Source organism: Nannochloropsis gaditana (genome assembly GCF_000240725.1).
Source record: "Nannochloropsis gaditana CCMP526 unplaced genomic scaffold scaffold316, whole genome shotgun sequence".
Classification (NCBI taxonomy): Eukaryota; class Eustigmatophyceae; order Eustigmatales; family Monodopsidaceae; genus Microchloropsis; species Microchloropsis gaditana.
Window position 1 is genome coordinate 10,932 of NW_005803637.1, and position 13,183 is coordinate 24,114.

At 51.0% G+C, this 13,183-nt stretch overlaps 2 protein-coding genes across 2 annotated transcripts; one reads left to right on the forward strand and one right to left on the reverse strand.

Annotated features, from left to right (window-relative positions):
- Window positions 1–10,001: 10,001 nt before the first annotated feature.
- NGA_2056300 (uncharacterized protein) lies at window positions 10,002–10,263 on the forward strand (the record flags this gene model as incomplete). Its single annotated transcript, XM_005855020.1, has 1 exon — window positions 10,002–10,263. A coding segment is annotated over one exon (262 nt), but the record flags the coding sequence as incomplete, so codon positions are not given.
- Window positions 10,264–11,907: 1,644 nt separating this feature from the next.
- Window positions 11,908–12,956, reverse strand: CRTU (isorenieratene synthase; the record flags this gene model as incomplete). Its single annotated transcript, XM_005855019.1, has 1 exon — window positions 11,908–12,956. A coding segment is annotated over one exon (1,049 nt), but the record flags the coding sequence as incomplete, so codon positions are not given.
- Between the last annotated feature and the right edge of the window lie 227 nt (window positions 12,957–13,183).

A 13,183-nucleotide genomic window follows, 5' to 3' on the forward strand; every position in this document is an offset into this window, starting at 1 on the left:
TACCTGGATAAGGACATGCGCATTTCCAGGTCAGGCTTCATTTTTTACCGTCCCCTTCTCCGTTCCTCATCCTGTTGTGTCCTTTGCTTTTGACGTTTTGTCCGATGATTCCGAAGCTCCCTGTCCACCAATGTTTCGCGGCAGTCTTGGCGCGTCGACCGTACACGTAGAGCGCTAAAGGAGGCTGACTTTGTACCTCATGCGTGTGTGCCTGGACGAGAGACGGGACTCGGATTGCCCCGATTGCCTAGCTGGGTGTACCGAGCCCTCTGGTGTCAACCCTCACATGTCTACTGATATTCATCCTTGTTCTGACATATCTCAATAGGGGGGGGCGTGGCAATGTCTTTGTTCTGATCCGTGATGATCCGCCTGTGGGCAATTGAGTAGTTGGTACCATGCGCTCGCCTGCAGAGCAGGAGGCTCAAGTGGAAATGAAGGAAATTGGAAAAAACGGTGACAGTGCGGTGTGGCGTGGGAGGCAGTATTTTGCTTTATGTGTTAATTTTGCCCATGAGATGCAACGCATCTAAATCCAGTGATTAGCAGCATACTTCGCACTCCACTGCTCCCCTCCCGACCCTTTCTCTCCAGCTAGTCTCTCCCTTCAATCTCCCCTCCCACCACACTATGCCTCACAACGCTGTCACGTAACTTTCCACCGCGTCGATCTGTGCCCGCACCGAGGCCATAGCCGTCCCCCCCGGCGCGTTCTTCCGTTCCACGCTCTTCTCATACGACCAAACCTCTTCCGCGACATCTTCCCCAAAGCACGGATGGAGCGCTTGCAAATCGCCGGCAGTCAGGGACGAGAGAGGTACCCCCCGCTCCTCTGCCAGTTTAACGGCAGCCCCGGAGATGTGGTGGGTCTCTCGAAAAGGCACACCCTTACGAACCAGGTATTCGGCAAGGTCCGTGGCGAGCATCTCGGGGACCAGCTGAGGGAAGGGAGCAGGGAGATGGAGAAGGGGCAGGAAAATGAGAGAGGACCGGGAAGAGAATCCACTTGAGCGGTACTTTAATGCGCAATTTGGTCGTGATTTAGAATATCGTGAGCGCTTGTAGTCGAACTGCCGTCAAATATTTGTCCCTTTATGCGTGCGCCTTCCTTCGGCGCTCTTTTTCTCCCTTTCCCTTCCCCCTGCGACCGGACCTTTCCTCGATCATCCTACTTTTCTCCTCGGTTTTCCTCGATTGGTTTTTCCGATTCATCACCTGACGTCCTTCCCGTTTCCTCCTACCTGGGCGGCCAGGGCCTCCTTGTTCGGTGTCAGCGTGGCAAAAACCCCTATTTTTCAAGTTCCAGATTGACGTGAAGGAGAGCAGAGGAGAAAGTCACGAAACGATGGGAAAATGGTACGTCCGAGGGCAGAGACGAAGCCATCGGCAGCAGGGCGGCCGTAGAGCTCACTTCTGAATGGACATGTAACGGAGGGCGGGAACAAGGGAGGACCAGAGGGCTAATCCTCAGATAATCTTCCCCTCACCTGTCGTGATCTGCAGCACGGCCACCATGGTATCGATGGTGTCGAAGAGGGGCTCTTTATCCTCCTGCAAATCCTTGTTGTAGGAGCGGGGAAGGCCTTTCAATGTCGCCAAAAAGCCCGTGGCAGCGCCGAGGGCCCGGCCGGCCTTCCCACGGAGGAGCTCCAAGGCGTCGGGATTTTTCTTCTGCGGCATGAGGGAGGATCCTGTGGAGTAGGCGTCTGAGAGACCCACCTGCGGCAGAGAAGGAGCAGCCGTGCCCGCGTGAGTCGGGGATTTTCCTTGACCGCAAAACGCGCGGGAGGGGGGAGACAGGGCGGGGGGGAGAAGCACTTACTTGCTTTGTGTAATTGTAGATGATCAGGTCCTCCGCCACCTGGGAGAGATGAACCGTGGTCAGGGCAGCCCACGAGAGGAACTCGGCGATGAAATCCCTGTCGCAGACGGCGTCCAAGCTGTTCAACGACACGCCTGCAAAGCCCAGCTCTTGGCGTAAGAATTCCCGGTCGATCCCAAAGGCATGCCCCGCCAAAGCCCCGCTTCCCAAGGGCAAGACGTTGATCCGTTGCTCCTGGTCCACCAGACGTTGCAAGTCCCTGAGCAAGGCAGCCGCGTGCGACATGACCCAATGGGAGAAGCGGATGGGTTGGGCGGGCTGCAGGTGAGTGAAGCCGGCCATCAGGAGGGGAAGGTGCTCCCGGGCAAGGCTGGTCATGGTGTGGAGGAGCTCGACGAGGAGGGATCGGAGACGCCGGGTCTCCTCCCGGAGGTAGAGGCGCACGTCTGTGGCGACCTGGTCATTGCGGCTGCGTCCTGGAGGGAGGAAGGGAGGGAGGAAGCGGGAAATTACGGATTGGGACGAGCATGTAATCGGGCAATATTAGATGATTCGAGGGGTGCACTGGGAGAGAGGGAAGGAGGGGAATGAAATGCAAGGGAAATGTGTCTTCTAGCATATAGGGCCCCTATACTTCTTTGACCGCATGGCGATTCCTTCGCAGCCAGAAACCTGAGGGAGCCCGCTTCCACACCTCCTTTGCCTTTCTGCTCCCACCGCCCATTCGCATGATCGGTGAAAGAGAAGATCAAGGGAGGGCGAGGAAGTGGTCATGTCTCTAGGGAACCATGGCTGAAACCCGTCGCAGGGTCTGGTACCGCACTACACTTGTTAAACAAGGCAGGCGAGGACCCTGTCCGAGATTCTACATTCCCTCTTCTCCCTTTCCTCCTTTTTTGTTTTCCCTTCCCTGGTTCCCTCCTTCCTTTCCCCCCCTCTCACCCCAATTTCATTCCGCCTTACCTGTGTGCAGCTTCCCTCCCGTTGGGCCGATTATTTCTGTCAGCCGGCGCTCGTTTGCTGTGTGGATGTCTTCGTCTCCGTCTTTTACTACGAACGTGTCTGCCGCCCATTCTGCTTTGACCTTTAACAACCCGCTCAAGAGCTCATCCCGTTCCGCTTCGGATATGATGCCGGCCAGGCAAATTGCCTGCCGAAAAAGAAAGGGTGGGACGTCGAATGAATTAAGCGATGGTGCGAGAGTTGACAGGAGACCGACACAGACACCTCAGTTATCAAGGAGGAGAGCCAGTTAGGATGCGAAAGATGATGCGCAGGAAAGGCCGATCCAAACGACCCAGAATACGATCTCATACGAGTGTGATTCATTGAAAGATTGAAACGAGAGCAACACGTGAAAGATGCGTACTTTAGCGTACGCCATAGAGCCAGCCAGGTCCACAGCCCACATGCGGCGGTCGAACACAAGTGAATTGTTAAATTTCTCCATGATAGGATCAACCTTGCCAGAGAAGCGGCCACCCCAAAGCTTTTTCGTCTATAAGTGATGATTGGAAGCAGCAATGTGTCGTATTAGAAAATTAGCATGCTGACATATTGACGTCGGATCAGGGGGAGGTTTGAAAAGGGACAAGGAGCCCAAAAATGATAGCAACACTGTGACAAAGCATATAGCGGACAATTATAGACAACAGAGGCTTTATCTTCATTATGAATATTTTGGCATGCACATGAACGCTCTACTAAAATGGAAAAATGCACTTCGACGAAGCGAGATACTTACCGCCATGAGGGTGTTGTGGATAGTACTTCGGCAAGAAAAGCCTATTCGTAGCTAGCAAGAGGACGCCAGCGACCAGACGGCAAGAACCACGGTGGAGTCTGTACGTAGAAATGATGTCAGTTGCAAACAAGTATACAGCTGGCTGTGTCTCGGAGAATTCGTCAAAGCTAGGAGGCAACCCCCTCCCCACGTTCAGTTGTACAACCCTGGCAATTTAACCTCCTGCCTTGGGATCCAGCCTTTTTTGGGTCGATTTTGTTGTTCAACACTTGCACGTCTTATTATTTTTCCCTCTCATTCGGCCTTGAATTGTCTGAAGTAATTTGAGCTTGAATTGCAAGTACCTTGTTTGCCCCCCAGAAAAGGCAGGTGACCCAGAGTTAATCGCAAAAATAGCAAATAGCAAACACTAGTCGAAGGCGGAGCTGCTACGCAACACTTAGCCACGCATATCCCCCTGCTAGCTCAACGATGGAGGCTAGACTTTAAAATTTTCACACTTTTATAAGGTACATGGCTGCATGACACACCTCATGAATTGGTTTCTTTTTCTTGGTGCGATGAGTTTGGCGCGGCGGGCGTTGAAGAAATGCGGACCAGAAGATGGAAATGAAGTAGCTGTGTTTTGATCATGCAAGTGGTAGCAATCTTCTTCAGTCTTTTCAATTTTGGTGTTCTTTTCACAGTTCGATCTCCTTCCTCCGCATTCACACGAATATGGGTAGATCCGTAGAGACCGTCCTTGTCGCAATTGTCGTTCATAATGAACTCAACATGTTAATAATGAACTTCATATTGACGACAGTCTCATTTTGTGTGTAATCTATCGTAAGGACCATGGAATCGTACTAGACATGGCATTTGTGTTTCTTGGGTGCATTACTTTCCTCCTTTCTTTCTTGTGCTCAGCATTTCCGTGATACCAAGGTACTGGTAGTTTTGTCCGTTACTGTCCTAGCCCTACAAATGACCATATTTTGTATACGAAATCTTACGCTTGCGTCAACATTATTTCAATATATATAACAAGGCTTTATATCACAACCCTTTTCGAAACTCCCGTCAATTTCATCGCAGACATAGGAAGTTCTCTTCCCGTCCGTGGTACGGGTCGGGTCTTCTTTTCCACTTACGTTCATTTATGCCAACGCAAGACAGAGAAACTCCTATATGAATGCTTTTATTTCCATGTTTTAATCTTGCTGTTTGAAATCCCCCCCAGCTATCTATTCTATGGTATCTGAAGTTCCAACATTACATGTAAGCTTCCGCCTCGTCCATTCCCCTTTCCTCCTTCCCTCCCTCCTTCCCTTCCTCCATTCCGCTCAATGAGGTCAGTTCTTTGACATGCACGTATTCGGCGGGTACACGCACACTGATGGTAGCGCCCTCTTTCAGGTCAAAGTCCATGGGGGTGAGTTCGGGCCCTAAGGTATGGTGATTTGCATCGACTACGAATCGCACCTCGTCTACAGGAGCCTGAATGTCCTTCACTTGTAAGTAACGCTCCATGACTTTCTGAAATCGATCGTCCTGATACATGGTGAAAGCTACGCGCTGTTAATATCAGGGGCGGACGTGGATTTCGTATCAGTGTGAGTGGACGGAATCTACGTCAGATACGTACAGCATTACGAATCCTCACCTCTTGACCGTCCATGTGGGCGATTACGCTGATTTTCGGCCGGGGTGGAGACTGGTTTGACGCTTGGGATGAAGGTAAGGAGGAGGACGTAGGACCCTGAACTTTAGTTTGAGGTTTTATATTGGAGCTCGACTTGTCCTCCCCTGGACCCCGGGCGAGCGAGCGACCTGAAAAGCGTGCTGTGCCGACTTCCACGGGGTTTTTGCTGGTCAACTTGCCGAAAAGTGCGCCAATCGGATTCTTTTCCTTCTCGAGGCGGGTGTTTTCATTTTCATTACCTTTACCGCCGTCCTCTCCCAGATCTTGGTCCGAAGTTTTGTCAGTGATGGTCGGTGTCGAGTCGACAACGGTGCCCTCCCCTTTCTCCTTCGTGTTGGACACGGTTCCGTCGGCGCGGTGGATCGACAACCCAGGAGCAAGCGTTGTCGGGGGCGCTACGTCAAAGGGATCGTCTGGTTCCTTCAGCCGTTGGTCTTCTTGGGGACGTTGTGGTTGATGTGATAACGATTGGAAATTGTTGGAGGAAGGGAGGGGTTTGTTATCCAGTGTCACAGCTCCTGCCGTTGCAGAAGGCACAGAGGGTTGCCAAGCAGAGAATCTTTGTGTTTCTAGTTTATGCTGATCCGCTGCAGATATCCATGTCGAAACATATGGATTCTTCGACGGCTCCGCTTGCTGGAACTGAACTTGCGACTGGGGAAGGCCAGTAGGTGAGAGATGCAGCGAAGATGACGGCACGGGCGATGACAATTGTTCCCGGTTCTTGTTGTTCCTCGCTAAGGCCGCTGCCAGCTCCTCTTCCAGGCGCGAAGTAGCAAGGCGTGCTGGGTGGGAAAATCGTCGAGAGAGAACATGAGTCGAGTGCTAGAGAAACAAATAGCAAGGGGTCATCCATAGTCCTCCTGTCCTTACTCTGCTCCTATTGAACCTCTTCCTCTTCATGCATTTGTTTCGAGCCAAATCATGTTGCGGACGGCGAGGTACAAGTTTTAGAGTGGACTGTGCTTATTTTGATTCTTCCCTCCAGCAGCGAGCTCGCTACACTTCTTTTCAATTCTGTGGTTTCTCTTATTTCCTACGTACATTGCTCTTGAACAGCCGCTAGCTGACACCTCAACTCTTCGGCACGCTTCTCGGAGTCCGCTGCGTCATCCCGAAGGGCCATGCGCTCTTTTTCTCCTTGCTGTAGCATTTCTTCAAGGACCGTTGTCCCCTTTTGAATCTATTGTAAATGTCGTGGGGAAAAAAACTATGTGAAAGAGGCATTCCCCGCTGAAACTAAAAAATAAAAAATAGCGTCGCCTTTTACCCTCCTTGCCTCCTTGAGATAATTCGTACCTCCTCTTTTTCCGCTTCTAAGGCATCAATGCGTGTCAACATCTTATCCAGCTGTTTAGTCAGCTTCTCTTCATCTTTTTCGATTTCCTTTACCCGGCTTGAGGCAGCTTTCCATTTTGTTTCGCTCTCTCGACTCTCCGATTGTAAAGCCTCCATTCGTTTGCGTAGGCTTTCGCGCTCTAACTTGTCCCTCTCTCCCTCTTCAAAAAGTATACCAAGAACCTCGTTAATGCAGGCTTCACGCTCTTTTTTCCCTTTTATAAGGGCCAGAACATATGAAAGTGCTTGTTGAGTACTTTGACGTGTGTCGGGAGGTGATTCCCAGGCCTAACCGTACAAGAAGGAAAAGTGACTAATGAGAGGATTTGAAGAAGATAGCAATTTGCATATGACCTTCTAAACAAAAATTTCACTTGAAATACGAAGAGATAATAGTAAGTCAGTACTTTCCTGTGCCTGTACAAGATCAATGCAGTCGCTTCACTGGGTATTTTCCAGTGCCTCCAATCAAGCACATTTTCATGAAACTTTTCACTTTCGCCGCATGCAACCGAACAGGTCTAAAGTTTACCTGATCCATAGCACAACGCCAACATCCAATAAAAGTTTGAGTCAGAAGCTCAGCGCGCCAAATACTGACATCCTTATGAAGCTCACAAACTTTGGTGGATTTGCTCGGGGTGGAAACATCATTTTCGCCGTTCAGCGTAGCAGCGGCAGTGGGTGCAGGCATCGTGTTTTCAACTTTAGTGATTTTCATTCCAGGGGTCGTTGAAGCAGACTTCGTTGACATGTCAGCAACCTCGATGCTGCTCGCAGGACGACACGTGGGGAGCCTGACTTGTCTGGTGGATTAGGTCGCCTGTATGTGTGCGCAGTATTTGAAGAAAAATTGGGAGGGAAAAAAAGAATAAAATGGATTTTAACATTTATTTTGTTGTATTTAAAGTGTTATATTTGAAAATAAAAGGGCCTATATAGAAAAAGACAGAGAATAAAGCAGGTGCCAGCTAACGGTCCCAACTGCCTGTACTCTCGCCCGTTGAAAGTTGAATTTTTGAATGAGGAAACCGTAGAGGTTGCTCCAAAGAACATCGTCTTCTTTGTCATTTCCGCCAATCTTGTCAGATTTTTTAGGTCGAGTAGTGTTAAAAATATGGTTTGGAACAATAATTAACAGCTAGGGACAGCATTATTCGGACTAGATAAAATTTTCACTCACCCCGGTTTGATCAGACACGAGCATCAAAACTTTCATGAGAAAATGTACCACCTCGGCGCATTCGCTTTAGAAGATTCGACCATATCAAGCAAAACAACATAAGTCAAAATAATTGTGTACATATTTTATAGCATCGATGTCCGTGTCTGCGGGTTCTCTGCGATGCTGTACTCATTTATCTGGTTTTCAAGAGTCTGTCAACACTCTAAGCTGCGCGCGGAAGCCACAATAGGCCACCTGAAGCCAAATCTGACAGAAACAATTTTGCCCCAGAATGAAGCCCTCAAAGTTTGATCAACCGAACATGACAGCTCAGAGTCTTGTCTTGAGTTTATATTTTTGCCGCCACTTCCGCGCCCTTAAATGGCGAACACGTGGCCGAGTTACTGAAATAAGCGTGAAATTCAAAAGGATTCAAAGATATTTTAATTACCCGTCTTAAGCCCGTCATGTGTTGTGTACCTTTTTCACTTTGTACTTTATTTTCCATACCGATGCTTTCATAGCAGAACCACCGATTTCGATAACATTGGGACTTCTAAAGAATTTCACAATTCCCCACTCAGCGTATTTCAACTTGGATAAAAGATTATGGCAAAAAATAGGGGATATGATTTATTCATGATCAATTAGCAGTCCCCCAGATAAGGTATGGGGTGATTGATGTAAAAATGAAATCTTGGAGGGCTTCAAATACGTCCTTAAACGGTCGAGCCCAACAATTGTACGAAAGGTGGATCTTGCTCTGGCGAGGTAACAATTATTAAGCAGAGTAGATAAGCGTGACGTGAATAAGGGACTTTGACCTGAATACATCCTCTGCATTGGAGCTTAAGAATGGAACGCCATTGGCAGCAGCCTAGACGGTTCCAAAAAGCGGCCGAAATCACCTTGCAACTGATTTACTCATCAAGGAGCATGGTATCAGGTCTGCTGTCTTAATCGATGCGGTAATCGTCCGATTTCTAGAGCAATTGTGCTTCTCTTCGACCAGTGACGAGTCGACGCAGTGAAGCCCTATGGGAAACACATCATCAGATGCGTTCAAGTTAGCACGCTTTTCCGTCCTCTTTTCCCCATAGAACGTATAGCAAATTAAAAAATTGTCAGTTTGATACGGTACATTAAACCGTTTGTCATATGGACGGAGTAAACGTTGCCACAAACACCTCGGGGGTGACATAAAAGTGCTTTTGAAGAAAGTCTACGCCGTGGTACAAACGGAAAAATGATACCTCCGTCGGACAAGACGAATATTTCATAGCGTCGAAGTTGAATATATCGCATGGAAAGGCGCATGTGTGGATGCGAGGACCTTCTATGTGTTTTTTTTTCCCTCGGGGAATTGCGTGTTGAAGTTGTTCCAAGAACGTTTGCCCGCCCACGGCGAGTGATGATCTCTCCTCAGCATCCAATTGCGGATAATCCTTGATTATTGTTGACCACTTTGACCCCCTAAGACGACATTCATACCGTATTAGCACGCTACAGATTGAAATGGCGCTCAGGAGTACTACCCTTCCTTTTATAACTCTGTTGCTTTTTGCATACGTGGGTGTTTCAACGTTTGCCTTCATTACCTCAACAAAGTCGTTCAAGCAGCCCCTATCACCTCTACCTCGTCTTCCTACGACAATCACAACGACTCTGCTTGCCCACGGTCATCTACAAGCTGCCCTCCAGCTCATTCATGACACGCATAGCTCCATTTCCTCGGTACCATCAGGTACTGCTAGAGATGCCACACCAAAAATTGGGCAAGCAAGCCCCCATCCTCCACCTCCTGCGGTTCTTTTCTCCATGTTAGCAATTTGACCTGCCCTGTTATCATATGACTCCCCTTTCCTCGCTACGATACTGTCGCGCATTCAACTTTTTGAAAATTTGCCCTCCCCTTATGTCCCTTTGCAACCCATACATCCCCCCCCCAGATCAATACCATCCCCCTTCGCCAGCCCTGGAGGTGCATCGTGCCTCTCTCCCCGATCCGGACGTGGTTGACACGACGGGCACGGGGGAGAAGGTAAGCTTTGGCGCCCAGCACACGAAGAAACACACTGGACCATCCGTGACTAGTTACCTGGAAATAAGCCTTCCGACCAAGAGCGGTAAGACATGCCATGAAAGCGTTCGACGAAAAGCATGACGGGACTGTCGTCTGGTGACATTGATAATCGTACCATCTTGCCAGGCATTCATCACTCCATGGTACCTCCCCTCCTTCCTCGCTCTCGTCCTCTCCTTCAGGCATCTCCCTGCACGACATCACGCCGCAGCTTCGACAGGCGGTGCGGGAGTCCGGGGTGGTGGAAGGATGGGTCCATATCGTCAGCCGTCACACTACCACGGCCGTGACGATCAACGAATGTGAAAGCCGTCTGATGGATGATATTCGCCAATTTCTTTTGAAGTTGGCCCCTCCCCAGTACCCGTACCTCCACAACGACATCCATTTGCGCCCGGCTTCCGAGGAGGACAAACGGAGGGTGGCAGCAGGAGGGGAGTGGGAGAGCGTGGAAGAGTGGCGGGCCCAGGAACCTCAAAATTGCCACGCGCATTTGTTGTCCATGCTGTTGGGAAACACTTTGGTGGTGCCCGTGAGCGGGGGGAAGTTGAAAATTGGCCGTTGGCAATCGGTGATGATGGTGGAGCTGGACGGGGAGAGGGAGAGGACGGTGGGTATCCAAGTGGTGGGCTATGAATGAGCGACGAAGAAGATGGGGTTCCCCGGGGGTATATCCAAGATGGAAAGGCGAGGGGCAGGCGAATGTCGGCGAGGGGCAAGGCTTTGTGGGTTTGAAGGAAGGAAAAGTAGACTGAATGAATGGCCATATCCTGGCGTGACGCGTCGAAGTGCTTCGTAGAATTGATGAGGAAAGCCTCCTTTGGCCTACCCCGGGACGGAACCCTACGGTGCCCATGTAAAGAGCGCTGATAGCAGGGGAACTGGACTGCAAACACAAAGAAAACGCTGTCTTGAGACCCCCGCCTTGGCGCAAAGGAGGGTTGGAGGCTCCATGTTTGGACATGAAGGGGACTGGCCTTACCCTTCCCCTTATCTTGGTTCCCGGTGCGTTGGAGAGATCTGCGTGCATGACCGATCCATTGACCCGCTCGCCGCTTTCCTTCTTGCTTTCTATTAAATACATGGACGGTGGTCTCCTTTTCAACCCTTTTCCACCCCTTACCCTAACACTCTTTTCCATCACCTCTAGGACCAAGGGCTTATCCTAGCACTTAATGCGAGCTTCAACTCGCTCCTGTTCCCTTCCTTGAAAGTCGAAGCTCACTCTTCGCCTAAAAACCTCGTGCATGTCTATTTACCATCTCCCCAAAAGTGCAGCACCGCCAAGTGCCAGCACGCCCTCCCTCTCTCCCTCCCTCCCTCTCTCCCTCCCTCCCTCTCTCCCTCCCTCCCTCTCTCCCTCCCTCCCTACGAAGCCAGCACCCGCAGTCCTGGCCCGTGAGAAGTCGTGACGGGCAGTGCCGCCTGGCGGATCCCCTCCTCTTGCAACACCACGTTGGCCGCCTCCCGCCCCGTTGCCACCGCCCGTTCCATCAGCGCGGAGGGGAAACTGGTGGAGAGCCAGTCCCCTGCGAGGCTCAAGCGAGTCAGGCCCAGTTGGTGGGGCGTCTGGCTTCGGGGGCGGTATTTGTGCAAGCCCTTTTTGAAGGACGGGAAATCCTCGTAATGGGCCACATACCCATCCACCAACGTGAAGTTTTGCGCACACATTTCGGGAAGCAGATGCCCGCACACGGTGGGCCGAAGGAACTCCCAGAGGACACGCACTTCCTCTCCTGCTGCGAATTTGTCCCCCTTCCCCCCGTCGTACCCCCCCTCCCACGTATACAAATGGAACTCGATGACGCTGCCCCCCGTTCGGCGGGCCCATTCGGCCGACTCCTCCTCCAGGAGGTGATACTGGGCGATCAGGTTGATGGGGGAGGAGTCTGGGGTCTCCAGCACGATCTCTTGGTTGTACGGTCCCCGGAGCTGTCGGTCGAAATAGGCGCGGAACACCTTGTAAGGGGGAGCAATTTCTAAAAAGGAAGTTTGATGACGGAGCTGGGCGAGGGCGGCCGTGCTCGTCACGTACGAGAAGGACGACGCGGTGGAAGGAGGGGAGGGGGACGAGAGGGAGGAAGGGGGGGAGACGGAGGAAGCATCCAGGATCGACTTGACCCCTTGCAGATTCGTGGCGAGCACGACATGATCAAAGTCGCTCCCAGCTACCCCTTCCTCCCCCTCTTCCTCTTCCTCGACAACATGGACCCCTGTCTCGGTGAAATTGAGTCTTCCCACCCTCTTCCCTCGCTCGATCTTCACCCCCAACGCCTGCAACCGCATTTCCCACGGCTGGATAATCGCCGTTTCGTAATCAACCCGGGTCACCTCGCGACGGTCCGCCCTGGGATGGCTGAGGAAATATATGTGGTTCATGCTCAGCATTTCCGCAGCACTGATGTTTTGCCGCTCGTTGACCGTCACGGATAGCGTGGGCGCGTACAGCACGTCGTAGAATACCCGGGCAATCCCCATGGCCCGAGCCCATTCCGAAAAAGATTGCTCGTCGTACTTGCCCCAGACAGTTTTGTGGTCGAACCAGAGCAAATCCACGACATGGCGGGTGGAAAGGATGGCGTCGATGAAGCGGAGATTGGGGGAACGGAGGACGATGGAGATTAGATTCCATGGGTATGGCCCTTGACTTTCCAGAGCTTCTGGTTTGTACCGAGGGTCTTTAAAGATAAATTGGACGGCACCCCACGGTCGAAAATAATGGTCAATGCCCAATCGTTTTCGAATGTCGGCGAAAACGTGATAATTTGCGAACCAGGCGTGGAAACCATGCTCTATTGCAAAGGTCTGATTGCAAAGTTGCACCGTTCGCGTGGCCAATCTGCCACCTAATACAGGGGAGGCTTCCCATACAGAAACCTGAAACCCGCGTTCAGCCAATTCCAAGGCGGCCGATAACCCTGCCAGGCCGCCTCCTGCGACAAGGACGCGGCGAGAAGTACCAGACGGTAGGTTGATGGGGTCTTGTGGATTAAGAGGTTCAATTACGGTAAAAGATGGACGATTGATGGGACGCAAGAGGTAAGCCAAAATGGCGACGAGTATGACGCTCCGCGACAAAAATGCCTTTGTACTCGACATGATGGAAGGCTCGCGTCCTATAAGAAGATTATAACGTTTAATAAAGTTTTTTATGAGATCAAAAAGTGAATGTATGTATTACAAGGGTATTTTGGTTGACATGAATCGAATTACTGTCGTCCGAAGGCCTGCGGTTTTCCGTGTGCGTAGTACTACGTAGTACGTGGCGCCCGTCATGGTTATTTCATCGAAAATTTCGGTGCAAAGGGACCGTTATCATCCGCAGACACGAGAACAGAGCTGCAAAC